This window comes from Lathyrus oleraceus, chromosome 5 (assembly GCF_024323335.1).
Source record: "Lathyrus oleraceus cultivar Zhongwan6 chromosome 5, CAAS_Psat_ZW6_1.0, whole genome shotgun sequence".
In the NCBI taxonomy this organism is placed as follows: Eukaryota; Viridiplantae; Streptophyta; class Magnoliopsida; order Fabales; family Fabaceae; genus Lathyrus; species Lathyrus oleraceus.
Genome location: NC_066583.1, coordinates 600,985,164 through 601,004,124, shown reverse-complemented (window position 1 = coordinate 601,004,124; position 18,961 = coordinate 600,985,164). Strand labels below are relative to the sequence as shown.

General features: G+C 33.6%; 2 protein-coding genes and 1 pseudogene across 2 annotated transcripts; all 3 read right to left on the bottom strand.

Annotated features, from left to right (window-relative positions):
- Positions 1 to 6,878: 6,878 nt before the first annotated feature.
- On the bottom strand, positions 6,879 to 9,292 carry LOC127086884 (uncharacterized; annotated as a pseudogene).
- A 1,361-nt stretch (positions 9,293 to 10,653) lies between these two features.
- LOC127086883 (histone H4) lies at positions 10,654 to 11,168 on the bottom strand. The gene has a single exon (XM_051027704.1). It carries the CDS (start codon positions 11,100 to 11,102, stop codon positions 10,791 to 10,793), a length of 312 nt encoding a protein of 103 aa, XP_050883661.1. The 5' UTR covers positions 11,103 to 11,168; the 3' UTR covers positions 10,654 to 10,790.
- A 5,704-nt stretch (positions 11,169 to 16,872) lies between these two features.
- Positions 16,873 to 17,499, bottom strand: LOC127086882 (histone H4). Its single transcript, XM_051027703.1, has one exon. The coding sequence runs from the start codon at positions 17,319 to 17,321 to the stop codon at positions 17,010 to 17,012; it is 312 nt and encodes a 103-aa protein (XP_050883660.1). The 5' UTR covers positions 17,322 to 17,499; the 3' UTR covers positions 16,873 to 17,009.
- Positions 17,500 to 18,961: the final 1,462 nt, after the last annotated feature.

Genomic DNA, 18,961 nt, shown 5'->3' with positions numbered 1-18,961 from the left:
TGAATCGATATTTGACTTCAACATCAGATTATGTGACGTTGCCAACACTTCTTTTTCCTTAAGAGAGAAGATGTCCTAAGAAAAGCTGGCCAAAAATATCCTTAGGTCTCTACCTAATAAGTTTGATATGAAGGTCACAACTATTGAAGAAGCACAGGACTTAAGCAACATCAAAGTTGATGAACTTATTTGTTCTTTGCAAACCTTTAAGATGGCTTTGAATGACATGTCTGAAAAGACGAACAAAAGTATATCTTTTTTTTCTAACACTGAAGAGAATGAAGATCAAGGTGAAGAAAATCTATCAGATGTTAGATCCCTTATTAGGAGAAAGTTTAATAAAAGCTTTGAGAAGGTTGGATAGAAATTGGAGGACAAATGTCGTAGATAAGGTTTCAGACATCAGTCCTCTAAGAAAAAGCAAATGTGAACACAAACCTAACAGAGGCAAAGGAGAACGATGTTATGAATGTGAAGGGTTGCCACATTAAAGTTGAATGTCCTACCTTTCTAAAGAAACAGGAAAAGGGATTGTCAATCACTTGTTTTGATTCTGATGATGAAAATGAAGGATTAATAGCTAATAAGGTTATGGATTTCACTTGAAAATATGACTCTTGTAGTGAGTCTAGTGATGAAGATATCATAGAGGAATAACTAGCTAAAAAATACAGAATTTTGTTCAAACAGTGGAAGCGGGCTTGCTTGAGATAAGAGAAACAAAGGAAGGCTATAAGTGCTCTAATTCTGGAAAAAGAGAAGCTTGGCTCAACCATTATAGGTCTGGAAGAGCAAGTTACATTGTTAAAATCTAAACTTGACAATATGATAAAATATGTACATATGTTGAACAATGGTTCTGATATGTAAGATGAGATCTCGGAAGTTGGGGAGAAGTCTATGAATATGAAGGCTATAGGGTTTGACTATAGTTCCATGAACTAAGAGGTCAAAATTCCCACTAATAAGTTTGTTTCCCCTTAGAAGAAAATTGAGTTTCTGATGAAGGACTACATATCCCAGCATCCTACTCAACATGTGTACCCTCATAAAAGAGGCAATAAAAACTCATTTTAGAGGTGACACCATTATGGTAGATATGGTTATATAAGACCCTTTTGATATAGATTGTATGGATATCCCCAGTCTTATAGTCAGCCAAGGCTCAATGGAAAGAAACGGAAGAAAACTCAAGGAAGGAAGGAGTGGAAACCCAAGGAAGTTATCACTTGTCTCATAGCTCATACATCCCTTGGAGTTTTCTCAAGAGAAGATCGGTATTTTGGTAGTGGGTGTTCTAGGCACATGACTGGTGAAAAAAGTTATATTGAAGACTTAAGCCCTACTCAAATAGTTATGCCACTTTTGGTGATGGAGATAGAGGAAAAATCAAGGGCATGTGCAAATTGGTTAGTCCAGGTTTCCCTTGTCTTAACGATGTGTTGCTGGTAGAAGGTTTACTACTAACTTAATCAGTATAAGACAACTATGTGATCAAGATCTGAATGTGAACTTCAATAAGGTTGGGTGTATTGTCAACAGCAAAGATCAAGAGGTGTTAATGAAGGGTTCAAGGTTCAAATACAATTGTTATCTGCAGATATCTCAGTCCTCATCATGCCTGGTATCCAAGGAGAGAATGGAAAATATCATATATGAATATGCTATCAAGGGATTGCCAAAACTCAAGATTCAAGAAGGAAAAATCACTAGAGAGTGCCAAATAGGCAAGCAGACCCAGATGACCCACAAGAAGCTCCAGCATCCTACCTTCTCTAAGGTTATGGAATTAATTCATATGAACTTCATGGAATCCATTCAAGTGAAAGGCTTGGGTAAAAATAAATAAATCCCTATATGTGAATAATGATAAAGGAAACCCCATTTATGACTTTGTGTTTAGTGAAATGTTTGATAGTATATTTAAACATTATGTTCAACAAATGCAGTCTAAAGTTTAGATGAGTCTTCTAGGAAGTTTCACCTACTCTCTTGGTCTACAAGATAATAAACTAAGAGATATTTTTACTGAGACCTTAGATAATGTTCAGATTGAAAAACTAAGTGGTGTAATTGGTATTTTCATGTGTGAAATCTTATGTCAATTAACTCATGGAAGGCATGCAAGGCTAAAAGAAAAGCCTTTTTGTCTCCTGTGATCATTGCAACACATAAATAAGGGAAATCCCTTAAAATTAAACATTTTCTTGTAGTCATTCCTTTCTCACACACAAAAGCAACCTCTCTCTCTCTCTCTCTCTCTCTCTCTATATATATATATATATCTATCTATCTATCTATCTATCTATCTATCTATCTATCTATCTATCTATCTATCTATCTATATATATATATATATATATATATATATATATATATATATATATATATATATATATATATATATATATATATATATATATATATATATTGTGCTAGCACATTTGTCCACCTTCATCTCTCTCAAAACCCCCAATCTTGTTCTAAAATAATCCATAAAGGTTCTGAACCCAAACCTGTTACAAACTCTTATGGGGTCAAAATGTTAGGAGTAAAGATGGGTGAGAGAGGAACATCAAAGAAAACTAGGGTTTATGAATCTAGCTATAATGATACCTATTATGTTTTTAAACCCAAAACCTCTGAAAAATGATTTCTCCAGATGACATTTCAAAAAATAAATCAAAGAGTGTTGCCACCATTAAGAAGAAAACATTTGAAAAGGTCAGTACCTCTGAAAAGGAACCATTTGTGTGTTCATGATTTTGTTGAAACTATGAATGTTTCTATAGAAGCTGAGTCCAACCCCATTAACAAATTTATTGATCATGTTGAAACAACTATTAAGGAACCATATGTTGAGTCACATGTTGATTCACATGTTGAACCAAATGTTGAAACATTTGTTCTAACATCTAGTGGCCCATAGGCTGAACCCACTTCCGTACCAGTTGGTGAACCACCTCAATCCACTAATGTACCACATGTTAAAGCAAACCCTAGTGATAAACTTGTCATGGTTGATGGTCATCATGTTGATACTCATATCAATGATAAGCTTGTTGATGAAGTTTTCAATGATAACTATGTCTCCACTGAAGATTCTATTGATGATATCCTCAATGAGAACCATCAAAATGTAGAGTTTGAGGCTCAAAGTAAAAGGAGTGTGGAAGTTGATCAAGATGATGAAGATGATGATGTTCTTATTGCCAACAGCTTTCATGCCTGGTATAGAAAATTCCAGTTGTCATATCTGGTATAGATGATTTCAGTTAAGGAACCTCGTACTGCGAAAGGCCTACATCAGGGGTAAGTACGCACATGATGGAAAATTGGGAAGGACCTCATCGGGTAAACGAAATCACTCGACGATGAGCATATCAGTTGGAGTCTCTGGAAGGAGAGTTGATACTACGAACATATAACATAGCCAAATTGAAATAGTATTAGAGTTTAATAGAGAGCTCAACGTTTTTCTTTAAATAACCTCGCCATTATGAAAATTGACAAATGTTTGAATACAATTCCTTTGTGTTATTTTTTTATTGTTCATTTTATTTGTCTATTTTCCCCTCTTTAGGGCGTCAGAAGTCTCAAAGACCAAAGGTTCTATCAGAGACAATTAGCGCATATGACTATAGCAATAAAATACCCAAAGTGTCGAGCATGCCTCAAGAGTCCATAGGAGCTATCGAAGACTATTTGCACGTCCGACTACAGCAACCAATTCCCCCATGAGTTCTATCGGAGACGCTTTGCATGTCCGACTATAATAATCAAATACCCTTTGTCAAATAAATACACACATTTGCGCGTAGATGATGTACCCCCCCCCCCCCCCCCCCCCCACCTCCCATACACACACACACACACACACCTCGAATCTAGACAATCCAAGGGATGTCAGTGGTAGAGCATGGAGATGTTCAACTCGATCTAAGTTATACCTCGGGGAAGGGACAGGAATCCTCTATCCTCGGCCAGGGAATGAGCCTTAGTGACGCAAATCATGGTACAAAGGCATAACCCACCTCTCTAGACACAAGTACGCTATTGTCAAAGCACAAACAGTCAGAATTCTAAATACAATAAGATATCTAAAATGCATGTTACATCAAACATAACCACATATAACATTATGTGCCCAGGTACTTAATAACATAGTACATCAAAAGATAATTAAAAAGTTGGAAGGAAGTGCAAAGGCAACAAGTTGAGGGGCAAGGGACTCCAATTGGCATAAGACACTCCAGAATGCCTCCTTTTTTCAGAGGATTATCATCAAAATATTCTTGTAACTGTGCATCCAACGCAACATGTTGGCCCTAAAGAGTTTCTTCATTTTTCGCTAAGTTTTCCTCCCATCCAACTGATTTTTCTACAGTACCCCGAACAACAATATACACAGTCTCTATTTGGAGCTCACCACGGTAAACATCTTCCTCCATCTTCTTAAGTTGGTCGTTGAGATCCTTCACATGTCCAGCCAGTTCAACCGAACACTCATGAAGGCGTTCTTCTTTTGAAAGGATAAAAGTTTTTTCCAGGCGACCACACTTCTCCAAGGAGTCCCTCTCAATTCCTACCTTCTTTACCCCAAAAAGGTTGCAACAAGCCCATAATAATTCCACCTTCTGGGATAAAGCAAAAGGCGTCAAAAACTCTCCAGGGCGGATAGCTAACTGGTTAAGGAGTGGCATTGTCCACATTACTCAAGTGATTATCTCCTTTACTGTATCACATCGTCCGGAAGGAGAAAGGTGGTTGACAAGGGCATAGTCCCCGGCAGACACAAGGTTATTCATTTCCCCCAGTTATTAAGGGGAAGGACCAGCCAACATGGAAGGCAAATAAAGAGAATCACTCACTGCCCTTCTAGCAGCATCAACCACGAATAAAAATTTCACTTGTCTCGACCTCTATACCCGACCTTGGTCGGGGGAATTCGGATCGGCCCTATCGAGTTTCTTCTTGGACCGACTTTCTGAAAGAATCGGAATAGATTGGTGGACACCAGGCTCTTTTATAGGGTCAATTGCAGCAATGGGACTTTTCTTGTACTGTTATGAAAAGATAATAAAGATCAATAGATGAATACTTAATAAATACATATACCCACAAAGAGGGAGAAATGAAATAACTTACCAAACACCTTTTTACGTACCTCCGTGGAACTAGCTTTCGCCACTTCCATACAAGATATCAAATCATCAAAAATTGAGAGCAAAATTGATTTCATTTACCTATCTACCTCGTTAAGAGCTTCAAGGGAAACCCATTGATATTTGGCACTTATAGAAAAATGGTCCATATACCATAATTGATGCCTTTGATCCGTGCACTCAATTTGCCCGGTGGAGGTGGGAGGAACGACACAAAATTCCTCATGAGCAAGGGAAGAAATACGTTTAGTCATGAAGTAATCGATTTTAAAATACTTTCATTTGTCAGTATAGACCTTGAAGATCTCGTTTTTAGCACGACAAAGAGAAACAAGCCAGTGACCAACAACATCCTTAGGGGCGGGAAATACTTCACAAAGGTGGAAAAAGAGATCTCGATAAGTTGAACCTGTTTTTCCCATGTATTCATACCAATACTGGAATACAAGAACAAAAGCCGAAACACGTGGATGAAGTTGCAAAAAGAGAATGCAAAGATGATTCGGAGCCTCTTTCTCAAAAGAAGTTATCGGAATACAAACGTCTAGTTTCTGAAAAATACAGGGTAAAAGAGGATAGAACACCCTTCAAACTTATGGAATATCCTTTTCTCATCCAAAATCAGTATAATACCTCAATCAGAGGAAACCCTTATCTCCAAAGAACCAGATGGTATTTCTTCTCCTTGAGTGAAAGTAGATTTATGGGATAAATAATCTAGTTCGACTCAGGAGTAATCTCCTACCGTGATCTCCGACATTAAAACTAGTCAAGCAAAGATTTAAGTTCACAAAGCGGGGAGAGTAATATGAGGAGAATAGATGGGTATGTGGTAACAACGGGAAAAAATAAAATTGGAGTAAAGCAACTAGCTTTTACAAGAAATGGTGATAGAAGATCAACAGTTCAGATCAGATAATGAGAAAGAAAATCTGAGGGTAATCAACATCTTGTCTCATCAATCCACCTGAGGCTGAAAGACACTTAGGTACCCTAGGTAGGGTAATCTTTCCCTAACCTGCATACCTAGGGCGACGTGTTGGCAATAGAATAAATGTGTTTGTCCCCCACCACTTTTGCGGCAAACTCTAAGCAATTTTAATTCCAGAGCAATGATGGAGATGGATCTTCGGAAATTCGATCCGAGTCACTAAATACTCCTAGGTATTCGGGGCTCCCGATAAGTCTTTGGGGTCAACCATATCCCCCTAAGACCAACCACCCTGGGATAGGCAGTTAATGGGCCAAAACCTATCAACCGATTACATGGTCATATTTATAGAAAATTATCATTATCACGTGACTATTATGTACCTTGCTATAGGGGATCAGTGTCTAAGACACATCTGACAGTCCTTCGCACTCCACACTTAAAAGATAGCGATGTCATTACCAAGGTAGTTAAACTCGAGATCCTATGCAAGATCGGGTTGGGGTAATTAGATCGTGAATCGGGGGATCGTAACACGGACCGAAAGATCCTACCAAATTTAAAAATTAACATATATTTTGCATATAGATTAATAATATGCATATAACACTACATAATATAAAAATAAAATTCAAATAACACTAAAATTACTTTTAAAAACTGAAATTTCATAGGATAATATTCATTAAAACTAATTCAAGATAATTCTAAAACACCACAACATTCAAAATAGTAACAAATAATAATTGAAAACTTATAAGAAAAACTTAATGAAAATTCACTCAATTTCCAAACAATTCATGTTGGAGTTGTTCATAATCATTCAATGGATCATCGTTGTCTTCATTATCTCCTTCATCTTCATTTTCATCTTCAAAGTCATCATCAAATTCATTTTCATCTATCCCTCCATCATGTTCAATTTCCAAATCATGAACAAAAATATCATCCTCTTGAATTTGTTCTTGATTCATTTGAATAAAGTCTTCATCCGAAATTTCAATGTCGCCATCTTCGTCCATAAGCCAATCATCATCAGATCCAAGGTCATCAAACTCTATCTCAAATGTTCTTCTTCCTTTCTTTTTTTTTGGACAATCTTGAATTAGCAATGACAAATACAACATCATTCATCATTTTTTGTTTCAAGCGGTTCCTTCTTTTTATATGGACCTTAATTACAGTAAATGAAAAAATATTAACATAAGCAAGATGAAAGCCTTATACAATTAATTATAAATTCTTAAAGTCTTACCATCTCAAAAGCACTCCAGTTTCACTTACAACTCGATGAACTGCATGTCAAGCTGAGTATGCGGATAGCAAATCTTTGCAGTTCTGGACACTCAAACCCAACTGAATCCCACCAATCTACCGGAGTAGATTTTTCAAGTGTTCGTTTGGCCAATTCTGTGCCAAAATACCCTAATTGTTTCTTAAAGTCATGCATTTGGACTTCAATCTTAGCCTGTTCTTCAGGATCATCCACCATTTTAGTTAAGCAGTCCATTAAACCTTTTCTAACCTCAATATCAGCTTTGAATCTAGAACCGTAATGCATCTGTGGGTTGAGATAATAGGCTGCAGCATGTAGTGGTCTATGTAGCATTTTGTCCCATCTATCATCAATGATATTCCAAATAGACTTGTAACTACAAATTATAATAATTTGAGTTATTTTTAACATTTGATATCAAGTACAGACACAAATACTTGAATAAAATTAAATAAAACAAATATACCTTTTTTTTACACCATTAAGATTCTTTTGAATTTCCTCCTTTGCTTGGTCCATTGCCTCATAGATTAATCCCATGGCTGGTTTTTTATTTGAATCAACTAAACGAAGCACTTTAATGAGAGGTGTAGCACCCCTCAAACAAACAACAATATTCTTCCAAAAACTTTTGTCCAAAATCACATCTTCAATGGCTTTTCCATCTCTTAACTTTGCACATTTTCTCAACTTCCATTCTTTGGAAGTGAACATTCTTATCAAAGCTTCCTTGTTCTCATACAAGCACCCTAAAGTAAGATAGGACGTGGCAAATCGAGTAGCGCCTGGCCTCACCAAATCTTTGTTTTTCGTGTGATGATGCAAAATAGAAATGAGAGAAGTTCTTAAATAAATAAAAGTTGTAATTTTTTTACCCTTTGGAATTGTCTCTTCATGAACCGATATCTTCTTCTCCAAATCTTCAAGCAGCAAATCAAGACAGTGTGCGGCACAAGGTCTCCAATATAATTTGTTCCTCTTTCGCATCAGTATCTCACCGGCAGCCTTGTAGTTTGTCGCATTATCTATCACGACCTGAACGACATTATCTTCTCTAACCTCTTCAACAACAGCATCAATCATTTCAAAGATTTTGTCGGTTGTTTTGCATATGTTAGATGCATCAACAGACTTCAAAAATACAGTACCCTTTGGACTATTAACCAAAAAATTCAAAATTGTCCTCCTCTTCCGATCAGTCCATCCATCGGTCATTATGTTGCATCCAATATTCCTCCATTCCTTTCTATGTTCTTCCCAAGCTTCATGTGTCAACTTAATTTCTTGATTTAACAACTTAATTCTCAAGTCATGATAAGATGGTGGTTTGAATCCATTACCATGTCTTGAAATCATATCACACGTGATAGTGAACTCCTCACTCTTTGCTACATTGAATGGTATGGCATTATTGTAAAAAAAACCTTGCAATTGCTTGACATGCATCATCTCTTAAATCCTTCTTTAGAACTGCATTGATGCTAGGTTGTGAGCTGAAACACATTTTCTTAAATATGTTTCCAGAGTTGTTACTGCTCATTCTTTTTGAGCACGCCTCTGACATCTCTTCCTCCACCATTGCCTCTGTTTTTTTATCGAATTTTCTTGCAATCTTGAACAAACCTGCAGTATTTCTCTCTTGATTTCATCTGGGACAGCCTTACATGCTTCAACATCTTTTTGAGTTCCAGCCAAGTGATGCTTTAGCATGTAGACTCCTCTAGTTACCTTTTTTGACAATACTTGCATTGGATTTTTCTTGGATTATCAGGATCAGCAATGTCATGTTTCCATGCCATATCAGTTCGGTTACCAGGAGCATTTTTTTGGTAGTTTTTTCTGGCGTGGTGGTGGTGCAATTGCAGGGGGAGCAGTGAAAGCACCAACAACTAAAGTTCCAACAGCAGAACTTGAAGTCATGGGAGAAAGGTTGAAAAAAAAATTAATAGAGAATCAAAGGTTATTTTAACCGTGAAAGAGAAGATAGAGAATGAAATATTAAGTGAGACAACGACTTTATTTAACGGGAGAGAGATGAAATAGTTTAATGTGAATAAATTGGAATGAATAAATATATTTTGAAAAGTTACCCTAATCATAATATATTTTTGGGAAATGGAATAAATTCATAATTATTTGATAGCTGAGTATTAATTACTCTTAATTATTATCATTTATCCTAGTTATTAGGCTGAAAATAATCATTTCAGAATTAAAAAATAATTTTTTTAAGGTTTTTTCTAAACCGGGACGCAGACCGGACCCGCAAACCCGAATTCATAGGGGGCTTTAAACAAAAACGGAATTTTTCAACAAAAACAGCGATTCTACCGTTTTCACGTGATATCACGGCGATTCTGGCCGTGCCTACCAAAAAACGATTTTGATCGTCCTCCGGCACGGTGGATAGTTGCAAGATCGTAAAATCGTACCATCCTACGAGTAGGATCGCGATTTTGACTACCATGATCCTTACTCTCCTCTTTATGTATAAGAAATGATACAGTTTCAAATAACAAATTTCAAACCCAATTTAAATATTTTCACATTCTAACTCGAGTGTCTTATAAGAATATCAATCATGTAAATCAAGTTGTTTTGTTGAGTAGATGTTAGCTTGGCTTGCTAAAGATGTGATCATCAAACCAACTAATTGCTATTAAAAATGAAATTGAACATAGCATAAAAAGCATGTCATAAAAATGAAGTTGAACATAGCATAAAAAACATGTCATATTTTAAAAAGTTTGAGACTAATGTGTCAATGAAATTGTAGACCTTCTGCCTTAGACCATGCAAGATATGTTTCACATTCAAGAATAATTTCAGTCAATTTTGTCAATGCATTTTCCTAGTGTTTATTTTCAATGTTGACGCTCATTTCTTACCTCATATCGTACACAATCACATTGTCTAAAGTATACCTAACTGCCTGACACAAATTCAAATTGCTCAACGTAACCACATTAAGAAACTACTTGTCGAAGATGTTTCGCCAATACATGAATTTTTCTGAAAAACTTACTACATCTTTTCAAGAACTGGATAAACCATCTCTAGCATCCACTTATCGCTTACAACTTGACCGACCTCTAGATCTAAAAACAAGATTTCTCAAAAATAAAAATAAAAACACACAAGTTGACAGAAGACTAGCAAAACTGGTTTATTTTTGCAAGAAAACAAATTACTTTAAGCTGAAATGTAATGAAAATTGAAATTCTTGAAGATTTGATGCAAATATGAAACTAATAAAAGATTAAAATGAATCATAGATAACATTAATAAAAAAATACTGGTTTTCATTAGATTTCAATTCCAACCCACGGAAATTGAGTAGGCTTTGATTTCATATTACAATCGCAGACTCCAATAACATGTCTAAATCTAATAAAATTATCAAATGATAGCTTCTTCATCAACCACCGAATCCGTATAAAGTTCTTCCCTGCCTCTTGAGAGCATAGACAACATCCATGGCGGTAACAGTCTTCCTCCTCGCATGCTCAGTGTAAGTAACAGCATCGCGAATCACGTTTTCCAAGAAGATCTTGAGAACTCCTCTGGTTTCCTCATAGATCAAACCACTGATTCTCTTAACACCGCCTCTTCTTGCCAATCTGCGAATAGCTGGTTTTGTGATGCCTTGGATGTTATCGCGGAGAACCTTCCTATGCCTCTTTGCACCTCCCTTTCCGAGTCCCTTACCACCCTTTCCACGGCCTGACATTTTCGCGAGAAAATCTGAGAAACTGAGAGATACAGTTTAGATTTGGATTTGAATTTGAGGGGGAAATAGATTTGGGGATCGGAGTATATATGTATCGGAGAGAGCGGGAGATAAGGAGAAAGGAAATTGAGTTTTGTGCTCTAATGTTGATCGTTGGATTCAATATAATCGATGGTATTGATTTAAGATCCGTGCGTAATGCGCAGAATCATATCGAACGTTGATAACTAAGTTTAAACGGTGGGATTTCATTTTGTTTCGCATATGCGGATCAACACTCCTATATGCTATTATGTATTTTAGGTGGATGCTGTATTTCTTTGTCAACAACACATATCATTATTTTAATAGATTATGATCATAAATCTTTTTCGTCTCTTCATTTTTTATTTTAAAAATTAAATCTTCGTTTTAAAAAAGTAATTTTACATTTGAAGTCTAATTGTCCCCTTTAATAATTGTCCCTTTTTAATATTAATAGTTATATGATGATTAAAAACATAGATAATTAATTTTAACAAATGCTTCTTATTTTTTAAATGCTGAAAAAAAGAATGTCAATATTATGTTGATTAAGTATATACATTTAAAATAAAGATATATGAATCAGATACCTAGTTACGGATATAATGTGTTGATAGAATTTATAGGTGTTTATTGATTCGGGCAAATACGAATTAAATAGAAATCTAAAAAAATTATGGTATTTGGGTGTGACATTTTTTATTTGGGAGAAAAATTGAACTAACCCAATGAAATACAATGTTAATCAGTTTGGACATCGAATTTCTAAAATTCTATTCGCAAATCCATCTACTCGAACCAATCTAACTAATTCCATAATTTCTATCATTTTCAATAACAAATTCATGCCTACATACGGAATACGTTTTTTTGTGAGATTTAATTTTTGACGCGCATTTGTTTGCAGATTGTTATAAAAATTGAAAGTTAAAAAAATTTAACAATAATAGTAATTTAAGTTGAAATTGTAATACATATAGAAGATGAAAGGTAAACAATAATATCAAGAATAATATAATTAAAGATTAAAACTATTAAAAGTTGTATTAAAACAACCATTTTAGTTTTTCTTATATAAGATAATTTTTTTATATGAGAGAATACAATTTTAAATATCTAGTCAATCTTTTTAATAAGCCCTTTAATTTTTTTTATATATTTAAAAAAATGGTCGATAAATTTCTATTATTCAATATTTGGATAGTAGTAAAGTTGTTTTCGTTTATAATAATAATATTTTTTTTGTAGATAAAAATATTTTAATCAACAATATATTGTTTTCGGTTCTTTAACTTTTCACACTGGAGATTTTTATAATGAGTTATCTGGTTTGTTATTTGGGAAGTTTACATTCCGGATAACTTGGGGTATAGTTATCTAGTTCGTATTTATTCTTCACTGGATAACTTACCATTATGTTATCCGGTTTATAAGATTTTTGGAGAACTTAGTTCATCTAAATTGTTCTCCAACATCTTCTTTAGTTTCCAATGCATAGACTCAACCCGGAAAAAAACAGTATTCTTAATATTAAGATAAACAAACTATGGCTAAAATCAAACACATTACCTATTAGTCGTCGTGTTACCCAAATACAACACTTTATTGATCCAAGCTTCAACAAATCTATGCATGTGAGACGTCAACCATGTGTCTTTCATATAATAAAAAATGATCTAAAATCCACACAGGCGTGCTCAAGCTGTTGCAACTGTTGATGATACTTTACCTCATCATTAGCCCTTACAAGTTCATATCATAGCTTCTCGATCGGCTCTCGTATATCATTCATAACATACTCCTTGCACTTTTCTTTCACATTTTTGTTGATGTGAAATCGAAAAAGCGAATTGATAGTCCTTGGAAATACTATTTCAATTGTTTTCATCAAAGCAAGATCACTATCCATTAAAATTACTTGTGACCATAACCCTTGCTTAGTGGACAATTGTTTCGACTTATCCAATATCCAACAAAAAATCTTTGTTTGCTCATATTCCATATAGGCAAATGCAACAACAAATGGTAACTCGGTTGATGTCATACCAACTACTTCAAACAAAGGTTGCCTTTACTTATTTGTTTTGTACGTGTTGTCCATAGTCAACACACTATGAAACATATTCAACAACTTCAGTGATTCTGGATGGGCACAAAAGATAACTCTCACAACTTTTGACTCATCTTTTTTCTACACCAATAAACATGATCAGAATCCTCTATCAGCTTAAACAAATATTGCATTTCCTTTCTAGGACCCTTGAAGTCTTTTTGAATCTTACTCTAATTTTTATCTATTGAGGTGATTCGAGTCACATTCTCCGGATCTTGTTCTTGTAATGACAATAATATGTGTCTTGGTGGAACATGACGTTTTGTCAAATCAACAATATGTTGTTGTTCATCAGCATTAAGTCGACCTACAAACGAATGACCTTCAAATCTATTTGGTAATCCATGGTTGTGAAGTCCACATTTTACATCAATCTTTCAACCATAACCATCTTTTGACGTTGTTGACCTAATTTTGAACGGAAAACCACATTTCTTGGTAGCACTTTGTGTTTCAGTATCTCCTTCTTTGTATTTTCCACTCTATCACTACCAAATATAACTTTGTCACTTCTTCCTTTGTTGCCAATTTCGGTATTCGAACGGGTTATTATAACAGTAACTCTATTCCTGATTCCAACCTCCCTAATCCACCTAGTCGCTTATTCTCGTTTATCAAACTTTCCTGTAGTCGAGAATATCTTTGGTATCTACACATGTTTGGTTTTTATCACATATCATCAAAGGAATATTCATACCCTCTAAACATAAGTGTGACAAAATTTTAAAAAAATGCGTTCCGGATCTCTTGTTATTAAGAAATCTCGTTACGAAAAAAACAACATCGGAACTCTTCATTGTAAGTTATCCAGAACTTAAAAAACATACACCAGAAAACTCAGGTTGAAGCTTCTGGATTAAATAATGCGAACCGGATAACTAACCAACAAGTTATTTGGTGTGATGAATTCAAAAATCGGATATCATCCATTTAAGTTTTCCGATTTTTGATTAAAAAATACCATATTTCTTTATCTTAAGTTATTCGTTTAGCATCGTAAGCTTCGCAACAATAATTTTTTACTGATATGACTTAATAGTAAAAAGTTAAAAAGTTAAAAGAAAATTTACAACGATAAATTTGGAATATTTGTAAAACTATTGGGGTATAGGGATAAACGTGGGTATGGTGTAAAAATTTCCATAACTAAATATGAATAAAATTTATTAGAGCCCACTAATGTTAAATAGTCTGATTATACAATGGGATATTAATTTTATCAGAGTCCACTAGTGTTTAATTTTAATTTGATTATTGGATATGTTAGATTGTTATTTTGTAAAAACTGTTGGGTTCGGATTAGATTTCATATTAATTTTTCAAAATCAATCTTTACTTAATCGAACTGCATGTATAATTTTTATACTTATTTACTTTTATTAATATGATATATTGTGTTAATTTATTATTTGAGAATCTTTATTTTTTTAATATATTTATCAATTTGTTTAGTTTCTTTATTTTTATTATTTCATTTATTTAACTATAATAGATTATTCTCATTTTGTAGTATTAATTATTTTTTTTCTAAAAGTAAAAATTTTCATTTCCAAAATAATGAACACCTCCGATCCTAATGGATCCGGGAAAAAAATCTAAACATATTCCAAAAAAAACCAGTTAATGCTTAGTGTAGGAGCATTTACACGAATATTGAGCTTCCTATGCATTGTGCACCTAGTCACTATAGCATGGATAATGTTGCTAGTTAGGATAGTATCTATTTGCTTTGGAGAGTGTATGATCATTTCTAGTTCTCCAAAGGCTATAGATTGTCTCCTCCACCAATATTTTAAGATTTTTCGTTTCCAATCTTTTTTCTTCGTTTCTTGAATGAGCGTTTTCTTTTCATTTGTCCAACCCGTGAGTTTTCTTTTACATTCCCTTAATGATATGATGTTAAGCTCTCCTACTGCCTTAGAATTACACACTCTATCCCACGATAGCGGTGTTTTCTTGCTAATTTCCTTTGTGTCGCTCCAAAGAAAGTTTCTACATATAGATTCAATTGGGTTAATAACTTTGTTTGGGAGCGGGAAAGCTTACATCCAATAAGTGGTGATAGCAAATATCACACTTTTGATCAATTGCGTTTTGTCGGCATAACTCAACAACTTAGCAGTTCAATATTTAATACTAGCTACAATTTTATCCATCAGAGACCGGTTGTGATGAATGTTCAATTTACGAATATATAGGGGAACTCCTAAGTATTTAAATGGCAATGTTCCATTTCAGAACTTTGTAGTTTCCACAATACTTTGTTGCACTTGATCATGCACCCCACCAAAATAAACCTTATATTTTATGGGATTTGCCTTCATTGATATTTCATCCCCTCTCTAGAAAAGAGGATGAGGTCATCTGCAAAACAAATATTTGTTATTCCTATCTTATCAAATTTTGGAAGAAAGCTGAAATTATGATTCTTCAATCATCTTTTCATGTATTCCATTAATATCACGAAAAATAATGGGGAAATTGGATCGCCCGGCCTGAGACCTTTTTTTAACATATTATATTAAATTTATTAATTATTAACATTTTTATAATCTTAATAAAAAATATATTTTTAATTTGGTGAGCTCGTTAAATCAACTTGTTTGAGTTTATTTAAGATTAGACTTGAAATAACTTCTATTTGGGGATCATCATCGGATAGTCAAGTTATTTGATTACATCCTTACCACAAGACTATTTTATACCTTCCTATAAGGGATCAGCGCAATTCAACGGTCATTCGCACTTCACGTTTAAAAGATAGCGAAATCGTTATTCTCCCCCTTTGAATAGAGAATAACACAATTTCAGTTAACAAATTTCAAATACAATTTAAATACCCTCTACTCTTGCATATAGACTCATATATTAGAAACTCTACTCTGCACCCTTCGCAACTCAATCTATTTCTAATTCCGAAATAAAATAGGTTTCAAACTGGATTTGCCATGTAAATCAAATTGCTTTGTTGAGTTGTTGTTAGCTTTGCTTGCTAAGGATGCGATCAGCAAACCTCCCCATTGTTATTAAAGATGATCTTGAACATAGCATAAACATCATGTCATATTTTGAAATACAATTTTTTTTTTAAAAGTTTGTAACTAACATGTCAATGGAAGAGTGGATCTCCTGTCTTAGACCATGCAAGAAATGTTTGACATGGAAGGAATAATTTCTCACAATTATATCATACATTTTCCTACCATCCACTTTCAATGTTGTCATTCCTTTCTTGCCTCTTATCCTACACTAAAGCTAATTTTTTATGCCACTATCACATTGTCTAAAGTTGACATGCCTGATAAAAACTCACATTGCTCAAGAGAACCACATTATCAAAAATAAACTACTTGTTGCTTATATTTTTTGCAACAACGGGATAAACCATCACTAAAATTCACCTACTGCTTACAACTTGACCGACTTTTAGATCTAAAAACAAGATTTCTAAACAAAAACTCACAAGTTGGTAGAAGACTAGCAAATCGTTATTATTTGCTGAAACAGAACAGATGAGTTTAAGCTGGATCAATTAATAATATATAGGATTCATAACAAGTTAATGTAATGAAAAACTCAAAATTTGATGCAAACAGGACTAACAAAAAGATAAACCAGAATCACAGATCACAATAAATAAATAAAAACTTGATTTCATTAGATTTCAATTTCAACCGACGTAAATTGAGTATGCTTTGATTTCATATTACAATCACAGACTCCAATAACATGTCTAAATCTAATAAAATTATCAAAGGAAAGCTTCTTCATCAACCACCGAATCCGTATAAAGTTCTTCCCTGCCTCTTGAGAGCATAGACAACATCCATGGCGGTAACAGTCTTCCTCCTCGCATGCTCAGTGTAAGTAACAGCATCGCGAATCACGTTTTCCAAGAAGATCTTGAGAACTCCTCTGGTTTCCTCATAGATCAAACCACTGATTCTCTTAACACCGCCTCTTCTTGCCAATCTGCGAATAGCTGGTTTTGTGATGCCTTGGATGTTATCGCGGAGAACCTTCCTATGCCTCTTTGCACCTCCCTTTCCTAGTCCCTTACCACCCTTTCCACGCCCTGACATTTTCGCGAGAAAATTTGACGAACAGAAGGAAATTTAAAGATTAGGATTTGAAATTTGAGTGGGAAATACATAAGGAGATCGGAGTATATGTATCGGAGCGAGTGGGAGCTAGAGGAGAGAGGAAATTAAGTTTTGCGCTATGATGTTCATCGTTGGATTCAATTTAATCAATGGTCTTAATTTGAGATCCGTGTATTGTGTGCAAGATAACATTGAACGTCGATAACTAAATTTAAAGGTCAATTTTTTTTATGTTTCGCTTGTGCGGATCAACACTCCTATGTGATATTATATGTTTTTGGTGGATGCTGTATTTATATGTCAAATACATATAAATATTATTTTATAAATATATAATTAATAATATGAATACAAAATTAAGATCCCGTAAACATATGAATACTAGTACAATATTAGGATTATTATTAATTTTTCACTTTACTTTATTTTATTTTATTTTAGAAATTTATTATTATATTTTAAATGTATATGAGTATTACTGTATTTGAATACAAAAATATTTTGTGATTTTTCAATTAATATTTTTATAATTAAATATACTTGATTGTATCAAAATTATTATTGTTATTTTCTATTTAAATTCTGGTAATTATGAAGACTTCATGAATCTTATATTATGAGATTCTTAATAGTATTTTGAAGCCACAATTACATCACTCCAATATAAATAAAATAAATTATCTAAATTAGGTTTACTCAAAGATGGTATACACCACTATGAAAATAATTCATCATATTTATATAACATATTAAGTAGTATTTTTATGGTTGATCAATTAATTATAAATAGAATTTAATTGAAATACATTGATAGTGTAAAACGATTTTACAACCTCAGTTAATCCTAGACGTTGAATATTAAAATATGTTTGACTTTTATTTTAAAAATTTATAAAATAATCTAAACGGGTGATGATGATGAATCGACAGTGTAAATATTTTTATACTAACGATGCATAGTAATTAATCTCTTATAAATATTCCTCTTAATATTTATATATATGAAAATTTCATATTTTATATTCATGATTTGTGAAGCACCGTCTTCCGTTTATTCACACAATAGTTTATATGCACTATTGTTGTCTTATTTAAGTGTAAAGTTTAATTACAAATATTTTAAGAATAACATCTTAATCTTTAATGAGATCTCATTATAAAATCATACTTAATAGATCATTAAGCAAATTAATTATTCTAATGACTTTATTATGTCATATACAAATAACATAATAAGTAGAATGCAAAGTATATATTTTAACAAATAATATGTATATCAACATAATGATACAAAAATAAATACAATAAATTTTGATTGGCTATTAAGACTTACTTGAACACCTTATGACTTTCCATTCAAAAGTTAAAGGACGCCTTCTTATCTTCAACTTTATTCACGCACGGCTACTTTAGAATACTAACATGATATTGGGGTTATGGAGTCGATTACGTAGGGGGGATATTAACACTCATCACATATGTTGTACTCAATGGAAATCATTTAGTTAGTTGTGAGTGTTAGTGTTTACTTAAAGATGTTTGGCTTCTTGAGTTATTAAAAAGGAAAAGGAATATGACCAAAAGGTTTATCTTTTATTAGGGTGTCTGACGAGACTTTG

Bases quoted from the DNA above. Each gene is read 5' to 3' on its own strand.
- LOC127086883 (XM_051027704.1), bottom strand. From the start codon at position 11,102: ATGTCAGGCCGTGGAAAGGGTGGTAAGGGACTCGGAAAGGGAGGTGCA.
- LOC127086882 (XM_051027703.1), bottom strand. From the start codon at position 17,321: ATGTCAGGGCGTGGAAAGGGTGGTAAGGGACTAGGAAAGGGAGGTGCA.